The sequence below is a fragment of the Mytilus edulis genome, chromosome 2, assembly GCF_963676685.1.
Source record: "Mytilus edulis chromosome 2, xbMytEdul2.2, whole genome shotgun sequence".
Taxonomy (NCBI): domain Eukaryota; kingdom Metazoa; phylum Mollusca; class Bivalvia; order Mytilida; family Mytilidae; genus Mytilus; species Mytilus edulis.
In genome coordinates this window covers 7,040,412-7,065,256 of record NC_092345.1, presented here as the reverse complement: position 1 = coordinate 7,065,256, position 24,845 = coordinate 7,040,412, and the positions used below count along the sequence as shown (strand labels likewise).

General features: G+C 31.7%; 1 protein-coding gene across 1 annotated transcript in view; it reads left to right on the top strand.

Annotated features, from left to right (window-relative positions):
- The window catches only part of LOC139511321 (uncharacterized), a 30,231-nt gene extending 20,324 nt beyond the window's left edge, over window positions 1-9,907 (top strand). The window contains exons 8-11 of the mRNA XM_071297963.1: window positions 234-260; window positions 5,159-5,344; window positions 7,522-7,681; window positions 9,678-9,907. Coding sequence (XP_071154064.1) covers window positions 234-260; window positions 5,159-5,344; window positions 7,522-7,681; window positions 9,678-9,861 — 557 coding nt within the window. The 3' untranslated portion in view covers window positions 9,862-9,907. The remainder of the gene's footprint in view (window positions 1-233; window positions 261-5,158; window positions 5,345-7,521; window positions 7,682-9,677) is intronic.
- The last annotated feature ends 14,938 nt before the right edge of the window (window positions 9,908-24,845 follow it).

Below are 24,845 nucleotides of genomic sequence, written 5' to 3'. Positions count from 1 at the left end.
CTGTATTCTGAAAAAATAGTGTATATTTCGTGTATAGTAAGCACAATAACTGTAAGTAAAAAGTTGTATCACAATAATGTTCATCATCAATTTAATATCCCCAAATAAGGTTTGAAGCTGTATTTTTAGAAGAGATCGTATTCTTGTATTAGTTCGTTTTACATAATTTTAATGTAGTATAAACTTTCATTCAAAGTAACATTTTGCCCATTTGAAGAATTCCTTTATTTCAGTGAATGAATTTTCCCTTCATAACCCAGGTAAATATGAATAACTGTTTCATTATACTTTAGCTACTGTTAATGCTTAATATTCCGTCAAACACATTTAGTATACAATTTCTCGATGAATCATGAATTAAGTAAACATAAGCAAAAGGATTAACTAAATAGAAACAACACAAAACATATCTTGGTCTGAAGGCATCACAGGACCCACAATTGTCAGTAGTTATCTAATTCCAATTAACCAACACAATGTCATTACATATTTAATAATAAAACAATTCCCTAGTCAGTATTAGAATTTTTTGTAACATATCAAAACTTTGTCATTTTGTTATTTCCGGAGCAACTGAGATCACCCCCAGTTTTTTTTAATTTATACTAAAAAGCTGTATGAAAGTTACTAGAATTACTTCTGAAAACATGGATATAAAACTTTTTGTTACTAAGTAGGCTAAGGCACTATATCATGTTGTTTTCTTGCATAAGGCCTATTTTATATAATAATAAATGCTTCCTATGAAATTTGACTCTATAATTTAACAATTTCAACAATATGGAGGTTTAAGTCTGAAAATTGCATAATTTTGGATAACAATTTTCTTTTAACAGGCAATTATTCCAACTTGGAAATATTTTTAATTGTATCCCCAAAAGAAAATAAATCTGGAATTCCACTGGAATCCCGGCTGGAATTTTGATGGGATTCCAATTGGGATCCCACCTAATTCCATCGGGATAAAATTTCGGGAATCTCGCTAAAAATCCAGGATTCCCGATATAAATCACGGTTGAAATATACTGGGATAAAATTTCGGGATTCCCGCAAAAGAAGCGGGATCCCGATGTTAATGTAATGAGATAAAATTTTGGGATTCCCGTAAAAGAAGCGGGATCCCGATGTAAATCCCAGTGGAAATATACTGGGATTTTGATTGGAATATACTGGGATTCCCGGAAAAAAACCGGGATCCCAAAAATAAATCCCAGCAGGATATACATGCACCAATTCAAATTGCACTGCCACTGGGATTCCTGGGTTATTTATGCAAAAGGATACATGTCATGTTCTCCTTTCTGTAAATTTATTTGCTGTCTCTGTACTTCCCACAAGTATTGCTGAGTGAATTATGGTAACTGGAATATCTGCATGCAATCTGATGGCAGCTCCATTTAAAAATATCATTAAATACCATAAAAGTATCAAAAGAATCCACAAAGAATCATTTGTTCAATACGTTTTGAAGCAACAAATTCAATAGAAATATTAGTGCATGTTTATACAGTAGATTGGAAGCTAGTCCAAATAATTATGAAGTCTTGGAAGGCTGTTTTAAATTTTTTTGCAAATTAATTATCCTCCCCTTTTTTATCCCCTGAAGATAAATAACTATTGACTTATTATTTTCACCAAATAAACATACACAGAACTGAATTAAATCTTTACATACCTACTAGTTATGCCTGTTATGTGACAACAAGTTTATTCATTGTATATGTTAAAAATCAATATATTTTTAGTTTATGCTTTCAGACTTTCTGCGTTCTGATGTTGATTTGCTCAAATAAAAACCATAAAAATCATAGTTCCTCAATAAATTATTTTTATAATCATAATATACACATATATACATGTTAAATTAAATTATTAATGCACTTATCTGAAAACATCTGCATCGGCCTCCATAAATCAGCGTAATCAGATTTTGATGACGTTTTTACCAGTACACTAACGTCGAAGTGACAATCTCGCCCCAAATTATATCGGCCAGAAGTTGATCTGTCTCCGTAACGGTATTATAAAAAAAATTAAGGGTATCGCATAAAAATATTAATTACTGGCCAGTTTTTACTAAATATAAGAAAAGAATACTTTATAAATCGGCACATGGTGCATGCGGATAAGTTAGTGGACGCATTATTTAGGACAGTATTTTCTAGGGTCGAACTGTTCAGTACAATTGAAAACGAAGCATGCGGTCATGATTTTTTTTTACATTTTACATAAGTTGAGAAACCAACGTTTTATGATGTCAATCATTATCTTATCATTGATGCTGGACGACAACTAATAGAAATGCACTTATGGGAACTTGGGGAACATCAGAAACGCCCAAGCTTGTCTGGCAAAACATCCGTTGACATTTCTCGGACGCCCTGCCATTTTTATCGCGAAAATTTCGACATTTTTCTGACTTATAATATTAAGTGACACTTAAAAGTGATTGGCTTCACCCGACAGCTTTGGTATCATACACATTGTTGATTAACACCAATAACCTGTACTTGATGTCATCAGAGACATATGAATACACAAACAAAACACTTACATATTTTCAACAACATAATTATGGTTCATACAATTTCCCATTTTTAACTAGACTGGGATCCCAGCTTCAAACAGATATCCCGATTGGGATCCCGGCTTTTAACAGTTCCGATTGGGATCCCAGCTTCAGACAGTTACCCCGATTGGGATCCCAGTGTCCGATATTTATCCCGTTTCATCTAGACTGGAATCCCGGCTTCAGACAGTTATCCAGAATGGGATCCCAGTTTCAGATATTTATCCCGAATGGGATCCCGACTCCAGATGCTTATGCCGGCTTATCCCGACAATATCACCAGAATTGCATTGTGATCCCGATGGATCCCGTTTTCGTTTTCTTTTGGGACGGAATTTGCATAATTTCCTTAGCTTGAAATTTTTTATAAATTTCATATATATTCTGTATTTTAATGTTCATTGTGGCGCAGAAAACTATCTATACAAAATACATTGTATGGAAAGTATTATGCAATGCTTACACTTAGAATTAATAATGCAAAATAAACATGGAATTTCAAGCACAAGAAATCATGCAAATTACATAATTAAAAATAATTCCAAATTGAAAAAATAGCCTGTTTTTAGATAATACTTTGAAATGCTTTAAAAATGTAAACGGAATTACTTATTATAAGAATTACTAGTCATTACTTAACCCATTTTCATATCAAAATATCTTCAAATTATTATTATCTATTTTTAATATAATTTTTATAATGTAAAATAACATGACTTAGTTTTACTAAAATTAAAAATTAACTATTTATTATAAATGTACAAAATTGTATAATATTTCCTGTATTTTTAATAACTAAGTAGTTTTTGATTTGAGACTGAAAAAATATTCGGCCAATCAGAATTAATGTTTCAATTGACTTTGGTAAGCTATTTTTGAAAATTGGCTGGAGCTCATTCAGTTTTGAATTTGAACAAAAGTTTACAGAGTTTGTTGAAATACTTACACGAGTTACACACATGAAATGAACTGAGGAGAACCTTACAAAAAGGACACTTTGTGGGTTTTCATGTTTCTGGCTACTCTTTGTGTACTAATACATTTAATTGAAAATGTAACACAAAGAGTTGCTGGGGAGGTAGCCCATGTTAACTTACAACAAACAAGAGAAATGGATTATAACAAAGGATAGAGTTTTATCCCGTACGTGTCACGGTATTTGTCTACCCCAAATTCATGTATTTGGTTTTGATGTTATATTTGTTATTCTCGTGGGATTTTGTCTGATACTTGGTCCGTTTCTGTGTGTGTTACATTGCAGTGTTGTGTCGTTGTTCTCTTCTTATATTTAATACGTTTCCCTCAGTTTTAATTTGTTACCCCGATTTTGTTTTTTGTCCATGGATTTATGAGTTTGAACAGCGGTATACTACTGTTGCCTTTATAGTATATGATCATTCTTTAAAAAGGTATGTTACTATTTCAAATTATATGCATTTATAATAAAACAGTGTAGAATTTTTATTCTAATCTATAAATATATTATAAATATATATATAATTTATGTGTAAAAGAATTACTTACTATCATTAAAAGAAATACTTAATATGTATTTAAAGAAATACTTAATATGTATTAAAAGAAATACTTGATATGTATTAAAAGAAATACTTAATATGTATTAAAAGAATTACTTACTATAATAAAAAGAAATACTTAAAGTGTATTAAATGAATTACTTACTATAATAAAAAGAGTCACTTAGTATATAGGAAAGAAATTACTTAAGTATTCATTTAAAGAATTACTTAAGATACATTGAAAAATTACTCAAATTTAATTACTAGGTAATTACTTACAATTACTTGGCATTACTAGGAATTACTCATTTTTTTACAAACATTTTTACTTGTTTTTTTTACTTAATTTGAGTAAATTAAATACTTGTTTTAAGTAAATTCAAGTAATTATTTTTTTTTTGAGTGAACGAGGAAGGCAACTACGGAGGTGTTAGGTGTAACCGAAAAGATACAGCATTTACCAGGGGGAATTTCGAACATTTGTACAATCAAGACAAATTAAAACAGACAATACCATAGCAAAACGAAGAAAAAGAAAAACATTAATTTCATATTTTGAACATAAACCAAAAAGACAGTAAAACGAATCTACATAAAAAATGGTGATGAACTCACGTACTCTGGAAGATAAATAGACGACACCAATAACACAAGATGAAAAATCGGAAACTACTGTAACATTACAAGACAAAATGCGCAAAAAAAAGAAGATTAAATTGAACAGCAAGAAATACGGATTTTCTGTGAAAAACTTCATAACTACTTATTTCTTCTAAATAATTAATTTTTCGAAGCAGGTCAATACATTTGAGCATCGCTTGATCATGAAATCCTTATTTGATTGATTAAGTGTTGACAGTCAGTTTTTTGTTCAAATGATTTCATTTTGTTTCATATGAATTATTAGAACAATACTTGCTTACAATAAGAAAAGATCCTTTTTTTGTTTACATATTTGCGTCGATTAATTTTCGCGGTATTTTTTCACTGGCGATAGTCGCGAAAATAAATCGCTCGCGAAATTAGTTATTTTACAGTAGCTGTACGTTTTCTTTCTTCCAACATATAGAAACAACAACTTCCACCACAACTCAGAGCACAACTTCTTCCACAATTGCTACAACTTTGTCTACCAAAACTCCTACTTCTCCTTCAACAACTCCTTCCACAACAACCACAACAACTCCTACTACAACCCCTTACCCGACAAGTCGTACAACTACCACAACAGCAATTCCGGCTACAACGACGATAGGTATAATATCGCTTAAAGAGAATTGGGGCTATCTTTCATTATCCATCGAGTCGTCAAATTAAGGCAACAGCATCTTTTTTTTACCAAGGTCAACCATTAACTTGTCGACAATCCGGTCTCGCTTCATTTTTTATTCATTCGATTCCTCATAGATATGAACATCGGTAGCTACCGTCTCATTTATTCCTATCTCATCTGAAAATGAAGGAATCAAGTAAAAACCTCGGAGGATGAACTCAACAAGGCGTCGATATGTATATACTAGTATACTATTGTGCACGGATCAGCCGCCAGCCGAATCTAATGCGGGGTTCACATAGTGTCGATTATTGTTCCCGTTTGAGATCAGACAGCGCTAAGACACGAAAAATACAAAAGTCGGATTACTATCCTCAATGATCTTGAATTTCCTATTATTGCCTGAAGGCTGTAGTGTACGTTCGTATCAGGTTCCAACGGATAGAAGAGGTCGGCCAAGCACCCCCGACAGTTAGGTGCGTCCTGTAACATTCGGGAAAAAAACTCATTCGATTTTGTCTGATTGGATTACAATCGTGATTATGTCGTGACCGATTCTGCTGTTTCGAATCAAAATCGTAACAATGTTCTGTGTTTTCTGGACGGTGTGGAGATCTGGGGAGATTTGTCAATGCTGTTGATTGCCGATTGAGTCTAGATTGCGAACTGGCTATGACGAATCCGTTCCGAAACATTCAAGTTATCATTACGAAATTCGGCAATAATACCGTCGTCTGAGTCCCAGCTCTTCAACTTCGTACTTGTTTGGCTTTATAAATATTTTGATATGAGCGTTACTGATGAGTCTTATGTAGACGAAACGCGCGTTTGGCGTACTAAATTATATTTCTGGTACCTTTGATAACTATGTACACCACTGGGTCGATGCCACTGCACGTTTCGTCCCCGAGGGTATCACCAGCCTAGTAGTCAGCACTTCGGTGTTGACATGAATATCAATTATGTGGTCATTTTCTTAAATTTCCTGTTTTTAAAACTTAAATTTTTTCGAAAACTAAGGATTTTCTTATCCCAGGCATAGATTACCTTAGCAGTATTTGACACAATTTTTTGCAATTTTGGATCCTCAAGCCGTTTGCAATGCCGTACAACAGACTGTGATATGATTGCGTTCCGACAGTACTTCATCGTCTCAAATATGGCGACAGTTTTCTAACGGATACCTTCCGTCAGTTTCGGTTCACTGTCTGGTCACTGTCTAATGTCCGTCGGATCGCATTCGGCAGAATCCGGGCGCTGTCGGGATAGATTCTGTCGTTTTCAACCACGGGGAAAGATGAAAATCGGATAAGATTCGTATTGGGAACGGAAAACATAAAAATGACCACACTTTTGATATTCATGTCAACACCGACATGTTGACTACTGGACTTGTGATACCCTCGTGGACGAAACGTCCAACAGCAGTGTCATCGACCCAGTGGTGTAAATAGTTATCAAAGGTACCAGGATTATAATTTAGTACGCCAGACGCGCGTTTCGTCTACATAAGACTCATCAGTGATGCTCATATCAAAATATTTCTAAAGCCAAACAAGTACTAAAAAAGAAGAGCATTGAGGTTTCAAAATTCCAAAACTTTGTGCCAAATACGAATTGTGTACACATTGTCCAAGGACTCTTATAGATGTTTTGCTACAATATTTTACATATGCATAACCTTTATATACAAGTGTTATCTATTTAAGACTATTGTATTATTTATAAGGTTTAAATCCTTTCATTGAAAGGGTTTAGCTAGTTATAAAATCTGGTTTAAATCTCTGTTTCCTATACCAAGTCAGTATGTGACGGTTGTTTTCCATTCATTTGATGTGTTTGGGCTTTTGATTCTGACATTTTATCAAACTTTACTTTGAGATCGATATTTTGTTATTTTACTCTTTACTGAAACATACCTGATCTTAACCCAAATCAAACATTTTGAATATACATAACATGAAATATTGGTGGCATGTATATGTCTAGTAGACAAATGATACTTGTTATTCAAATCACCAAAAAACGTTCATTCTCAAATGCAGTACACAATTATTTTCTGGTGAATACTTTTGTTTAGTTTAAGTACATTTGTCGATGACGTTTTGTTTATTTGATAGCGATACTTAAATACATGTCACACTATTTCATTAATTTAGGTACAAGGACTTGTCACATATGTGGAGAAATGACTTTCCAAATTCCATGCAGCAGTAGGCAAATTGGAAGAGATTTACCACAAACCTGTAAAACTGGAGAAGACTACTGCATGACAGATATCGTACAAGATGCCCAAGGCAATGTGGATGTTTTCAAAAGGTTTATTCTCATTATCCATAAATGATTATTTTGTAAGGATTCGCAAATTAGTTGTTCATTTCAGGTATGGTTGGGACGTAGTTTAATTGTTTGTGTCGTTTTGGGTGCATTAACTAAAAAAATAAAACAATCAGTTTTAAATTGCATGCGTTCAATGCGCTTTTATGGTTTTACCTTTACCAGGAACACAAAAAGCCGAATATTTGAAAGTCAAAGATGTATAAAAACTGAACCAGTTAAAAGAGATATATGACCAAAAGGTAACTAAAACCAATTCATCTAGGGTTCATGTATCTAGGGGTTATGCCCTGAATAACTACAGACTATATTCTGTTCATACTTTGAACGACAAAATTGATTTCTATCTACCTGTGTGACGTCAAACGCGCGTCAGAGTTAATGTTAATCTAACCCTGTGTTAGGGTAAGGATTCGGTCCCAGTACTTAAAATCTTTCAATCCTTTATTGGTGGATCAGACCTAAAATCGTATAATAAAAAAGCAATGAGTGAGGTTGTTAAATTGATTTATGCTTTTTGTGCTTCTTCGTTACATTTTTTGTTTTTAAAGTGATTGAGATTGTTGCACAAAAGTTGACCGCTGTACCCCTATTTTTTGACATTTTAACCTATTCTGTCTGTTTGTTTTGTTCACGCATGAAATTTGATGAGACTGTCGTAAAAGTGCAAGGTTTTGCTAGCTATAATATCAGGTTCAATCCACCAATTCATACATTAAAAAAATGCCTGTACCAAGTCAGGAATATGACAGTTGTTATCCATTCGTTAGATGTGTTTGAGCTTTTTATTTTGCTATTTGATCAGAGACTTTGTTTTGAATTTTTCTCGGAGTTCAGTATTTTTGTGATTCCACTTTTTGTTTATGATTCGATATGATTTTATTCAGCTCCTGCACAAGTAAATGAATCAAACAGTCTTACATGAATTGAGTTAACTGCATACTAGTATATCTTCTCAATATACATTTGCGTTTCTATTTTTTTTTATATTATAATTATTGATGTTGTTTTTGTTTTTTGTTTAAATATGTTCATAAAAGGATAAAAGAATATATTTGCTCCTTTCCATAATTAAAATATGGAATAATCCAAGTTATAATCTCTGAACGACTTTGGGAAACACACCATTTTACTGATAGTTTATATATGGTAAAATGTCAAACTCGATAGTTCCTGTATGATTAACGTCAGTATGTACCGATCTAAAAGCAGCTTCTAGAAGCAAATTAAAAGGCAATTGTACCTAACTAATAATTCGTGTTAAACCGACGAATCAAACAACACACAGCCACTAGGTCAAGTGTAAAGACCTCATCGACAGTCTATAAAAGAAGTTTTCATGCATATAGACGTCAAATTTATAACTATCATTTTATTGAAATAAATACCAAGTAGGTACGTGTTAAGCCTTGTTGTGTTAAAATGGTTCACTACTCAATTAAATAAAAGCTTTTCATACCACTAGTATATATTGATAGGGGATTATTAAAGGAACCAAAAGAGCAAAAAATATAGGTCAATGTGCTTGTTTTCGAGATATTAGCCATTGAAATTTTGGCGGGAAAGTGTTCTCTCTTTATTTTTTATATCTTTATCGTTTAAGTGCTCAAAAACTATTAAAAAACAAGGATTTTTATGCAACTTTTAATGATTACTTATAAATATACATGTTAAAGATTTATAAAAAGAAAAATAAGTGTCAATGGGCACATTTTTAAGGCATTCAAAAGGATTAAACCAGAGGATTACAAAAATCTGACAAAATTCCAAAACATGACAAGCGATCATCCTTAATCTGTTATAAATTTATATATATTTTACTTTAACGCTGCTTAATCAATATAAATTGATGCAATTGCCTTTGTTGTTCGATTAAGTTACATTAATATATCGGACATGCGGGCGATTTTTTTCCGAGAAAAATTAATAAAATGGATTGTAGAGTTAAAGGCATTTTATATGATATATTTTGTTTCAGATGCGTAGATTTAGCTACATGTGAGAACAAATGGAAAAAAGAGTCAGCTGGTCTTGATTATTGTAAAGATTATGGAGTAGTTCTAAATCCGGATGCCTATTCTTGTCACTTCTGTTGTACCCAAGATAAATGCAACTCTATGCTAGTTCCGAATAAAACCACGTGGTATACTAAGACCAATTGAAATGGCAGCAATTGTTATTGTATAGGCAATAAAAGTTCAAATGTAATTCTCTTTGTTTATTTCATCTGATTTCAATGATTAATGTATATGTTTATAAATATTTCTACTTTTAAGTACATTACAGAATATATATAGATATTTATATACACATTTTTTAATGATACATTTGATTTAAGTATGCGTTCATTTAAATAAGATAAAGGGTCATTCCATCAAATACCATTTGAAAATAAGCAAAATTCTTTGATATTAAATCCTGTTTTATTTATCAAAAGATGTTATGGCATTTGAGCTGGAATCAACAACATTTCTAAATATGATATCCGTAACATTCTCCGAAAATAATTTCCAAGTAACTAATGCCAACAGTCATTTCGTAACATTAGCCTCAATAGCAATTTATACCATGGGAACACATTTCATTAAATACACATTAACAGGGTTTGTTATTTTCCAGACCATCATTCTACACATAATTATGACTTGCAAAATATTGAAGTCATAGGCAATATTTTTATATTCAAATTAAAATTGCTAATAACTTTAAAGATATTATGATGAACAGCCAGTTGAAACTGCAAAACTCCGAAAAAAGTTGATCACATTGTTTAAAATGAAATCTGAAATTATCACAGATCAGGCAACAGTAGTAAACAGGTGTTTAAAAGTCATAAATCGATAGAGAGAAAACAAATCAGGGTTACAAATTAAAACTGAGGGAAACGTATCAAATATAAGAGAACTACGACACAACAGAAACGCAACACCGAAATGTAAAACACACAGAAAGCAATAAATATTGGTCAAATTAAACAGTGTTTAGAGCTAATAACCTATAATCGAGTTTTTTAAAACCCAATCAACCTTTTAAAACCGTATTCCTTTTTTCTAAGATGAGTGGTATCAGACATTAAAGGACTAAATTAAGATGGTAAGTATGCACTTTTTTTTAACATTCGCTGAATTCGTTCACAACCGTTCACTGAAAAAAAACAATATTTCACAAGTTGATGAGTTTGAAGAGGTATTTCAAACTTCAATCTGGTAAAACTGGTTTAGTGATAAATATCATGAAAGGATAAAGGCTTCATAGTTACATTGTAGCGCAGTAATACAGAATGACAATTCCATACAAAGAAGTACGTTTTAACCGATTCAAAATCATTTTGAAAGGTTTTAGTTAAACTCGTGGGAAGAAGAACGGCTAAGGTCTGATTCATTTTTATAAAAAGGTTAAATTCTAAAATGAATTGTAAAATGTATTTAATCAATGAGTAATTAAAGGTGTATCCCTTAATCAACAATTTGGAAATACCGTGAAGTATTAAACTGTACATTAATTCGACAGAAAACTTGTTGTTAAATAAACCGTAAAACCATGGTGTTAAACACTTGATATTAAACAATCGATTGTCATTGCTATTGATAAATTCAAGACAAGACAAGATTGAACTATGCTACGAGTATAAATGTCGTCGGTCGTCTTAAAAATGCACATGCTATAACGGACGTCGCCAAACTATTTAAGGAAAACCAGAACACAATTTAATGCTTTTTGTGGAGATGAATCAAGTTTGTTTCTCTCAAGATCGCTATTAAAAGTGATATACTCAGAATTTGTTAAGACATCACAATCGAATTTCCATGAAAATGCAATCTCTCGTCAATACATGAACATTTTTCTCAGAATATTTCCAGTCCATAAACTCATGTTATTGTACTTAAGTCAATGTTACACTTCTCACAGGTTATATCTGATAGTTTTGCTTGTTCTGTATCGATGCTTGTGTGCTCTTTTATGTTTCCTAGGCGTTAATAAAGGCAACAGTAGTATACCGCTGTTTAAACTCATAAATCCATGGACAAAAAACAAAATCGGGGTAACAAACTAAAACTGAGGGAAACGCATAAATGTAAGAGGAGAACAACGACACAACACTACAATGTAACTAACACACACAGAAACGGACCAAGCATCAGACAAAATCCCACGAGAATAACAAATATAACATCAAAACCAAATACATGAATTTGGGATAGACAAGTACCGTGACACGTCTTATCGCAATGTCAATTTACACTAAAAAAAATAATAGAAAACAGACGACGCAACGTTAAATTGTAACACACACAGTACGAACTATGATATAACAATGGTCATATTCCTGACTTGGTACAGGACATTTTTAAAGGAAAAAAAGGTGGGTTGAACCTGGTTTTGTGGCATGCCAAACCTCGCACTTTAATGGCAATGTTAAATATAACATAGAAATGACAACATAATATTACAGGACTACAATACAAATAAATAGGAAAACGTATTAGACAAAGAAACACATGATTAATGAATAACAAAAAGCATCAGGTTTAAAATTTAATACGTCAAAAACGCGCTTCGTCCACACAAGACTCACCAGTGACGCCCAGATATAAAAGATCGAAAGCGAAAAAAAGTACAAAGTTGTACAGCACTGAAGATCAAAAGTTGAAAAAGGTTGTGTCAAATACGGCTAAGTTTGTATGCTTGGGTTAGAACATCCTAATTATTTAGAACAATTAATGATATTGCAAACAGTAAATTTTATCAAATGAATATAACAGATATACATAATGAAACTGAAGTATTAACTCATTACATAAAACAAACACGAATACATAATGAATGACCAACACAGAATAGACACACCCGACTCAGTCCAGGCCTCAACGCAGTAAATTATGAAAATGACGTCACATACGATGGTGAAAAGGCATTAAAAATTAAGTCACATTTGAATATATGAAATTTCTAAAACAGCAGAAAAATTACGTCACATATGAAAAACTATATCTCAAAAGTAAGATAGAATTAGAATTGATTAAAGATTAAAATAGAACTAAATACTGATATTGCAATTAAACACAATGCATATTGCAATACTTATTAATAGCAATTAATTAATATTAATAACTGATGGAAGATTTTCCAGAAACACGTTTTGAGCAAAAATGTTCTTATGCAATAGTAAAATTTATCTGTACTAATTTTAAGATAGCTTGGCATAATATTTTTAATCCCTGTATTTATTACATTGTAAATGTCGACAACTCTATTTAAGGTTATCAAAATTTAAGAAATAATAATGAAAAAAGATGCTAAAACTTATGTTTTGTATCAAAAGTATTGCTCCGAACCTAGATTGATAAAAATATGATAAAAATATGGAAACTTACATGTACATTTAGTTTTTATGTCTGAGACGGCCATTTGCAACATATAGATTAACACAGCTATTTATTACAATTATAAATGGGTGATGTATTCAAAAATGCACTATAACTGTGTTATGCAAATACGTTTTAAGCTGTACTGATAACCGATTTGTTGAAGGTAATTACATTAATTTAGAGTGGATTTATGATAAGGGAAGTACATTCTGCACGTCCATAAAAATGGCAACCAAATTTGTTTTAACAGTGAACTTTCATTTCCAAACGGTGAAGTTGAAATCATCCCTTCGTAAATTTTACGGACGCCATCACGAGTTGGTTGACCGTTATGGAATAACCGTTTCACAAATGATATCGGATATGTTCCTTACGTCGTAACTACAATCCCCTTCCCTTTCATGAATGTGACCTACCGAATTAGACTATTTACCGGATTTGTTATCACATAAGCAACACGACGGGTGCCACATGTGGAGCAGGATCTGCTTACCCTTCCGGAGCACCTGAGATGACCCCTAGTTTTTTGGAGGGTTCGTGTGTTTTCTATGTTGTGTCATGTGTGCTGTTTTTTGGTTGTCTTTTTCATTTTTAGCCATGGCGTTGTCAGTTTGTTTTAGATTTATAAGTCTGACTGTCCCTTTGGTATCTTTCGTCCCTCTTTTAGGTAATGTGAAAGATATTTAAGTACCCAAGTGGTGAAGTTAAAATCATCCTTTCGTAAATTTTACGGACGCCATCACGAGTTGGTTTACCGTTATAGAATATCTGTTTTACAGATGATAGTAGATATGTTCCAAATGTCGTAACAACAATTCCGTCCGCTTTTCCTCGAATATGACCTACTGAAAAAGACTAAATTATTTGTACAGATATGAGCAGCACGACGGGTGCTACACGTGAAGCAGGATCTATTTAGTACGACTCTGAAGCACCTGAGATCACCCTCAATTTTGTGAGGTTTGTGTCGCTCATTCCTTAGATTTAAATGTCTTGTTATGTTTACTTAAGTCTGTCTGTTTTTCTTTTTTTGTTTTATTACCCATGGCGTTGTCATTTTTTTTTTTTTTTTAATAATTACACACCGGTATACTACAGTTCCCTTTAATTATGAGTTTGAATGTCTCTTTGGTATATCTTGCCTCGTTATGACTTACTATGTAAGAGGAGTAAAACAACTTAGTACCTTTAGGGGTATCTTGGTTCACCCTGAATGTTGGTGTGGTGCTTGATATTAAGTCTTTTCCTTTCTAATTGGTGTTTTGTGGACTGTTTGTCTTTTCGTCGTGTATGGTTATGTCTGGGTTTTTTTTTAACTGATAATAAATCATTGCCAACGACCAACGAGATTAGCCAACAACAACATACATCCATGGCAAAAGAACATTAAAAATCTATGGACAGGTTTAAGTATCATCCAATAAAACAGGAAGTAATATCAGGTACTCCGGAATGGTAAGGACATACTGTTGTGTATGCAACAAGTGCAAATACAAATGGAAAAAACAAATGACTGAATATCAAGAAAACTAAATGCAGTGTTAAGTACTATAAAACAACAAAAACTGGATATTCAAAAAAGAATTCTTAAAAGGAGATATGAAATTTTTAAAAATGGAAATCTTTGTGCATCTCCTACAGATAATTGTACACTTCTTACTCAAAAATAGATTCCCTTAAATATCATACGATTCTGTCTTTATAGTTTATTAATCTTACACGATCAAAATGTATCAAAATATCGTTTTTTATAAAATAATCACGTCTTTTAATGCATAGATGAAAACACAAACAGTTTATTACCGTTTTAACATATCTTACAAAACCATAAAAGGTCATTTTCATTGCATTTTTATTAAATGTTATTGGAATAGACAATCGTTGACTGCTTAAATAACAGCGAGACCTTACTGAACTTTCAATGTCTAGACATTCATATCATGACTATCAAAAGGATATTTCTAGACATTGTTATTCTCATTATGTCTGGGGGAACTTAAAAAGTCATTTTACTACTATCAAAACATTAAATAAATCAATCAATGAAAATAAACAGAAATAGACCTGGTTCGTTGAATCACCTTGCAGATTTTTCAAACAGTATTAAATTAAGTACTCAGTAATTTAAAGAAAAGCGCTTCGGACGCATTGAAATTATTTAATGCGTTGTTTTCAATTTTTTACACCCCTTGGTCGATACCTCTGATGGTGGACTATCACTCCCCCATGTTGTCGTCAGCTCAGTAGTCAGTACTTCGGTACTGAAATGATTTAAAAAACTTTTCTAAAATTGTCCGTTTATGTGAATACACATTACAGGTCATTATAATTTGAGGAATTTATGGAAAAAATGGAATGGCTGTAATAGTTTTTCTTTCCATTAAAAAGTAACATAAAAAATGTGGTGCCCACTGAATAACCCGCGTAACTATAGATATAATCATTCAAATTGAAATAAATTTAATTCTAAATTTCATTTTAAGCTGGAGGAAATCGTGAAAAACGTTGATGACGGCACGGTCACATGACAAAAAATGTCAGCTAATCAGAAGACGTGTTACATCCAATATTAATTCTTATTAGTACAAAGTTGAAATGTTAACATCAATTCGAGAATGCAGGCAACTGGTTGGATACAAGTACTTAATATCGAAAAACGAACCGTTTGCTACCTTCACATCCATTAAAATCTGGTTGAGGTGTAATACCACCATTGATTTTCCCCTATTAGTCTTTGTAAATTTGCACTTTTCAAAAAAATGTGCAGAACTAATAAATGTTTGTTTCAAAAAAAGAAATACTTTGCATGAGTAAAGGTTCATCCTGTCGAGTACTACAGAAAAAATCCACATAACATTTCATTGCATATAAGAAAATAACCATCACTGGAAGTTAACCAATCAAATGTTTCCCCATATTCTATCTGTGTACAAGGTTTAGTAACCATGTGACCTCAAGATTACAAAATATTCTTTAGAAATCCCAAATAAAAAATAAATAGTGCTTTGAAATACCTAGACATATGTTAATGACACAGAAATGTTTTACTGCAATAAAATGCAGGATTAATTACCTACAAATGCCAAATTCTAGGGAATATTTTTTTCGACCTATTTTCGTATACAACCGGATGTGATGTACCATGATTTGGTGGTATCACACCTATAATAATGCAGCATCTGGTTGATAGTGTCGCCTTTTACTTGGTGTTATATTAAAACAAGACATGAAGATGTAAAGTCTGACGAAAAATAACATTACAGTAGAGTTAAATTAATATTTATCTTATTTACAAGGTTCGTCTGAAAAATCGCACTTTGAGTTGTTCATTGCAAATCACATGACTTCCAATAACTCGGTTATGGTTATATAAATATCCCGTCACATGATTAAATTCCTTTCTTAATTTATTTGTTTGTTTGCATAATTACACGAAAAATCGGTTTTCAGAAGTTACGTCGGTGCATATAAATACTGTCCACATCTGCTTCTTTTAAAATATGTCCACAAATGACTAAGAAAAGAAAGAAATGGGAGTATCTGATAGCATTTCAGGGATTGATGGTGACGAGAATAATAAATAGAAATTCACTGTCAAATTGGGATAACGTTTTCGTCATCAGATACATAAAACAAACTTATTGATAATATACTGTTAAAAAATCTCTGAAAAGTTTTTACTATGTTTTTATTATTTATTATTATTGTAATTGAGTATGACAAAGGAACTAAAAATGAGTCTGTACGCTGCTAGATCTTTGTTTGGCCTGTGACTTACTCTCTAAAGACATAATTTTTTACATTTCAATAACACCTGCATACCTATAATTAGTTATTCCAGCCATATTTATCCTGAAAAATTCCTTTAATTTCGAGAAATGAGAATATTACTGTTTGCCCTCATTTGTTTAATTAATCATATTGGCTATAAATACATTGATGAAAGGGACGTTTTACTTAATTATAGGGGGAAATATTGGCAAAACGGGCATAAGATATAAACATATATTGATATGTTTTTAATCTGTAATCTCTTTATTAATATAGTCTATCTAATATTAATTGATACTTTTACTAGTAAATATTTTAAAAGCAGTTTACTTAATGTGATAAACCAGTAATTACTTTTGAATTTTATAAAGAAATGCTCATTTTATTTTTTATACAAATGTACAGTTGATGTGTTTTAAAGTGTCTCATAAGTCTATTCTAAGGCTGGATATTTGATCTCTGTTTGTATTATGAATTGTTGTATATATATATTGTCTGATCAAATATGTGACACTATAATAAAATAATTATTTATTTTTTATTATTTAGATATATTAAGGTCAGATTTTTTCAGCAATTAAAAATTATTGTTTTCGTAAAGTTTGCAATGGTAAATATACAATAAATTTGTAGAAATGTTTTGTAATATAAATTGATAGCTTTTTTCTACTTGACAGACAAGCATAAATATTTTTATAATATGTTCAAGTAATTTGTGGATTTTAGTAGCCTATTTTACGAGAATAGTTTTTCAAAAGCTGTACAAATTTACAGTCAAGAACGGTAAATTCGCTTGTCTGATATATCGTCTAAGTATGAAATTCTCGTATTCGAGTCAAATTTCCCGAATTAATGTCTAATTTAAAGTCACATATATTCTACATAAATATATAAAATATGCTTTTTATACACTATAAAAAGTACATTTTAACAAAATAAATGATTTTGAATTATATATTTTAAAGAGATTATATCAATCTACATACTCATATAAAGATGATTATTTACATGTGATAAATTCTTCAATATAATTATCACATAATTGATTTATTTTCCTTTTGAATATTATTGTCAAGTCCACCCAAGAAAATGCAGATTGTCATATCATATTGCATTCGAAAATGTATTTTGGGATGAGAATTTAATAAACCCATAAATCACACCATAGAAGCACACATTTTGACTTTATCTTTATTATATCTATCGTTAAAAACAATTATAATTTTGAACGTAATTTTATTTTACATTTGATTAATTCTTAGTTCTCAGTAGTATTCTAGAATTGATGTCTTATTTGACGTCACAATAGCTCTATATCAATGTCTAATTATTGTGGCAATTCAACAAAAATGTCGATTACACCATGGGCAATCAAATTCTGAGCTGGAATAAAGACAAACAAATCCATAAGCTAAGAAAAAAACATGGAGAGGCAAAACAAATCCCACAGAAAACTAAAGCAGCACAAAATGTGAATGAATTGAGCTCTCTGTAATAACACTTTTCACGGTACCAATTGCGAAACATCAAATTATAGTAATACAAAATTCTTATACATTTTTGTATCATGCCAGTACCGAAGAACTAGTTGCTGGTGATACACTTGGGGACTAACAGTCCAGCAGCAGTGGTATAAACCCATTGATATTACTTTCATAAACGGTACCTTTTTTTGGTTGTAAATATAATGGAATTTGATGCGACTGTCATTCATGTGAGAGGATTAGCGCTATAAAACCAGTTTCAATCCACCATTTTCTTCATTAGAAAATGCCTGTACCAAGTCAGGAATATGACAGTTGGTGTCCTTTCCTTTGATGCGTTTGATGTGTTTTATTATTTGATTTTGCCATTTGATTAGGGACTTTACGTTTTAAATTTTCCTTGGAGTTCAGAATTTTTGTGATTTTACTTTTAATGCACGAGAAGCGCTTTTCAAAAATCTTTATATCACAACAGATGGGTTTTTTTTATCTATCTTCATCAGACCACTTCAAGAAGATATCAATTTTAAACCAGCTTCTAAGGTAAAAGTCTGGCATTGGGAAGAAACTGACAAAGAAAATATGATTAATTCAGCCCTGAAAGCAAAGGCAAAAGCAAACTTTCCCTGAATTTATAAACGTTGTATGAAAACATGATTGTTTCCATACGTACATATATTTCCTCTACATTGAGGCTTAGAGAGCTAGCAGGTAACGATTAACAGGTAACAATAAACATGAAAAGCGGTACAGATGTTGCCTTTATTCATTCATGTGATGTATTCTACTTTTTTCATAACCCGCTTATTTTTGTAATTTCATATAATTATTTACATTTGATAAATCCTCAGAAATATTTGTCAACTAATTAATTTATTTAATTGGGTATGTTATTGTTATGTTCGCCACAGAATGTGCAGATTGCATAGATCACATAACGGAAACGCTCATTTGAGTTGTTGATTGTTATGTTCCAGACCGTATCAGTATTTGGACCGTACGTGTGCGGTCTGGACCGTGTGCGTACTTTTTCAAAATACTCATACAGTCGGACCGTACGCGTAAGGTCTGACTAATATTAAGAAGTTGGTCAAGTTTATTAGATACAAATGCATATTACAGATCAACATAACTTAACTCTCAAATTAATATAAAAAATTTCAATTGTAATTGAAATAAAAACTTTCTATTCTAACTATACACATGGAAAAAAGTATTGCAACACCAAATTGAAATTGAAATTAAAAAAACACTTTTTAATTTTTTGTGATATAATTGGTAAAATAGAACTAGTTAAACATTATTTAAGTATCACCTGAGTTTAATCAATAAATATCGACTCGATAAGTTTTTATCTGCACATGCAGCTACTGTACCCGTAAACAGCAAAACAGATGTTTTTATCCTCAGTGTTTTCAACACTTTAAATAACAAAGTTTTTAAAGTTATGTGATTGACACCTTGTAATGGGCCCTTGACAACTCTTAACTGCAGCAAGATGGCAGATTATCAGCATAAGAGAAGCAGGGATGTCGCTGTAACAACTGCACGAATTGTTGGTCATCACCATTCCACTATAAGTCGTTTTGAGAATAAAAATCAGGCAATAGACGCTGTTAAAGACCTTCCGACATAATGAAGACCCCCTATACCATTTGCTAGGGAAAATCAAGCATAATGAAGGTTGGTCTGAAGGAAACCCATTGCATACAAGACAATCCTAAAACGAGAGTGGTGGCCATACAGGAGCCTTTTAACAAGAACTGTTCGAGATCGACTCATCGCTACTGGTTATCGTGCGATAAGACCATTTCGGAGACCTTTGCTAACGAACAGACACACAGTTTTCCGTATCCAATGTAGTGCAGAGCTCGCCAAACTTGGAAATTAGCATCGTAGAGGAAGATCCAATGTTCAAATGGAATTCGGTTCATCTTCCTTGGCCCGATCGTAGCCCGGATTTGAACCATATCGAGCATATTTCGGACACTAATGGGCGGAAAGTGCGCGAAAGGACACCAAAGTTCAAACACATCATGAAATAAACAATGCCCTTCATCAGAAATGGTTACTGCTACCTTAGTAACAAATTAGTCGATTTATGGCAGGAATCAGAAGACGTTTAGATGCAGTTATCCGTTTGAATGGAGGCTGCGCACAAAGTACTAATTCTTTGGCGTATAACGATCAACCATGATGTGAACAGTCATCTGAAGATTATTTTTGAAATGTCTGACATTGTAAAGTTCGACTACAGTAAAAGTTGTAAAATGCATTTTTTTGTACAAAAAACACTTCATTTTGTTATTAAAATTGTGGTTATATAATCTTTTTTTTCAAACATTTTTTGTTCGTTTCAATGCCAATGTTATCATAAACTATGTTTCAATAATATTATACACATATTTTATTATATTTCATCCAAAAAAAAAGGCTGATTTTTCAAGTTTTAAAAAAACAAGGTGTTGCAATATGTATATTTAAAAAAATCACGCTAATCAACTCTGTTTGTAACCTGTATTTAACATATCGACCAGTTATACATTAATTGAATTATGATCACTGAAATTGCAGATATTTGAAGTAAACATAATATGGGAGGACAGTTGTTTTAAACTGTTTAGAAACTTTACAAAAAAAGGCAAAGGCAAAGGCACATGCATGAACTGCAAACATGCACATTTTTAAATGTAAAAAATATTACGCTACCTGTTGTAGCAAGTTTCAATGGGCGAGTGTGCCAAAATAGGATTCAGATATACAATTAAACAATGTTTAATTTCATTGTTCGTGTGTGCAGTTTATCCATCTAATTGTAATAATAACATTTGTAAAACTAAAAATAAAGATTGTGATAAATTTAACCCATATGATCCAATCACATGTATGGTCAGCTCGTACTGGACCATACGCGTATGCTCATACGGTCCGACCGTACGAGTATACGTATACGGGGTTTTTTTAAGAATCTTGATATTATATTGTAATGTTGCATATAGTTCCTACATTCTTACAGTCCTGTGATTAATTTAACTGTTTGCATTTTTGGTAGCCACAACTCAAGAACAGCCATTCAAAATAATCAAACGGTTCGTTTATCCTTGATAACAAAGAGAAAAGATATCAAGGGAGGATCAAAAGTCATTATTCAAAAGTAAATACTACTATGTAAAAAAACTAAAAATATTATTGAGAAAAACGAACCCCACCAAAAACCAAGGGCAAAAAGGGTACTCGGCAAAGGTAGGCATTTTGTTTTAAAATTTGTGATCAATCAGGTTTTTTTGTCCCAAATCGTAACCGGTGATAGCTTTACTTGTTTATGCTATTGGCATATCCCCTCTACATACGTTCATTTTTCTTCAAAGCTGAAATTATGTTTCAAACTTATTGAAATGCCATGTTCATTTCTCGTTGATGAATGTGAAAGTATTCAGTATCAAATGTAGATAAACATATGAGGGTTAGCGCTATAGAACCAGGTTTAATCCACCATTTTCTACATTTGAAAATGCCTGTACCAAGTCAGGAATATGACAGTTTTTGTCCATTCGTTTTTGATGCGTTTTGTTATTTGATTTTGCCATGTGATTATGGACTTTCCCAATTGATCTTCCTCTAAGTTCAGTATTTTTGTGATTTTACTTTTTTTTTATATATGCACTTTCAAACATGATAATATTTATCTAAATGTTTTGCTAAATTTTCGGTTTTTGTTCGTGTATTTGTCGTTATTGTTTAGAGTATTATCATAAGATATGTTGTCATATACTTCACAAATCGGAAACATACAGCTTACCCATCACGCAACACATTTGTTGCATAATATTCATGATTATTTAATATTGTAACTTTATTCTTTTTTTTTCAATTTGAAGAAAGAACAATGGAAGATAACTCTACTTAATCAAAGGATATTTCTTTCCAAATATATGTGAAGATGTAACAACGATATACACATCTAATTAAAATGCTTAATTTAAAAGTGTGTATGTTAAAGGGTTTTTTCTACATTAAAAATTCTTTACTGGATTTATCTTCATCAGGAACGCTTAAACCTAAACATTGTAAATCCAGTGATGTATAAATACGCTACATTATTAGGAGCAGGTCCTTACCAGAAAAGCTATTTCACTAACGGTCGCAATTGGTAGTTTGAACCTGATTTATTTATAATTTTTTAATAAATAAACAGGAAATTTTGAATATGAACGATGTCGAAGCACAGACTTCTGAGCTGATGATGATGTCAGGGACTAAAAGTTTACAACAAAGTATCTACCCATTGCTAATAAATGTTATAAAAATTTCATAAATTGTGTTCGTCCGAAGTGCTTTTGTGAAAATTATTTCATCAGGGCGCTTAAATCGAAACATTTGAAAGCCATCTTTACGGTAAACCTCCAGCATTAGGCGCTATATGACAAAAAAAATCTACACAGAATAGCAAAATTAATCTTTGTTGGAACCTTATCTGTTGTTTTTTTTATGTTATGTTTTTTTTTAATTTATGAATAAGGAATTTCAAATAAGTATAGTGTACTGATCTAAACTTCTTTTTGTATCCCGGTGTTTTTTATGATCGTTTATTTATTTCAAATATTGGCTAAAAGAGGGGCTACTATTTAACAAAACAATACGAAGGACTGTGATTTTAGATTTCCCTCGAGTCCTTGTTGAGATTATGTGATATAGATACAATGGATAAGCGTTGATTCTTGAAAAAGAAACCATGAGCCCGGAGGGCGAATGGTTTGTTTTTCATGAATCAACGCTTATCCATTGTATCTATAACTTAAACTATTGTGTTAATTTCTTTTCAAAATTAACGCTTATTCTTAATTAGAAGGTATTGTAAGTGAGTTTAAATAACCATCTTATCGTGTCAAACGATCCATTACAATAAATTAAATATCACAATTAATGGTTAAAAAAATAAAAATATATTATAACACAACACGTCTGCCCTTTAAGACCCCATTTTATCATGCATCTGAATATTATCTGTTTTTACAAAATAAGATATAATCGAACTTATTTCTATTAAAATTGAAAATGAAAATGAAGAATGTGTCAAAAGGACAACAACCCAACACAGAACATATATATAGTGCATATAATAAGTATGTTTCCGAAATTTTTAACAAGAATTCTAATTATATGCACATCATGATTTTCTTGCATAGGAATTTGAGAATAAACATTTGTAAAATTATGTAGTAAAACAGATAAAATCATATTATATTAATTTAATTTTATCAAACAAAAATGGACAAATATGTAGAATAGCCAACATTAATCCGATAATAAACGACCAATCACGCTTTTATTACACAAAATATCCACGATGATATACAAAACAAGAACACAACTGGAAAACTATAGAATAGGGACAACAATGAGAATTCAGGGATTCGAACCTAAACAGACAAGTTCTTACATTTAACTCATTTTAGTAGGGTGCCCAATCAACAAATTTTATCGATTTGCCTTAACGAAATTACACACGGCTATATTTTATATCAAGGGAAAGAGGAGAACAAACCTCATCGAAATATCGTTGTCGTCGTTGTCTGCCGTGGTCACGTTTTTTTTAAATCAGGGTCAAAGGTGAAAGCAAAAATTTAAGAAAAATGCACAGTCGCTTTTAGATAGCTGGTTTCTCCTACATATATGCGTTTGGAGCAAAATAAAAACAACTATTTTATATCTTTTGTATCTACATTTAGAACTTATTTTATATTTTTATCCCCAAAAATGTCTTTAGATTGACTTCATTGCATATAGGGTGCAAATTTGAAATTTTCAAACAGCTGTTAAATAACAGTGACCTTGACTTATTTCAATTTCTAAATTTGAAATTTTTGTATTCAATTCATTACAAGTAACATCTAAAGATGTTTTTTAGATCTTAACAAAATGTGATTTTCACGTCTTTTGATAGTAAGGTGTTCGTCAATTTCTAGGTAAATATCAAACTTCTGTTATTGGTTGTGAAAGAATATATATAAATGATTTGTTTTGAAATTTGTGTAACATTAACGTCAAACTTGGTTGAATATGAAGCTCTGTGTATAGCTTTCTTTACAGAAGTAAAAACTAACGCAAACGGAGAAAAAGGGGGGGTTAAAGTTATAAAAACAAAACGTCTATTAGAAATAGGTAAAACACCCCATCCTACATATAAAGATGACAAAATGAGCAACAATTGGCTATACTGTTTACAAGTATTCCAAAAATATAATAAGGGAGAGGGTTATGTACAGCACAGATGTACTTTACAAACAATTGAAAACAAAAAAGGCGTGAGAAACCAAAGGGACATTATAAAATAAAGACAAGCTGACAAAACAATTGCAAAAACACGAAAAAAAAAGAACAAAATTAATGCAAATAGAAAATTATGAATGAAGCGGGTATAACCTACTTCGTTGAATGGTCTCCTGTAGTTTAAGCCCACCAACCACGGCAAGGTCAGAAACCATACGGCAGGTTTTTTTTTTTTTTTTTTTTACATTTCTT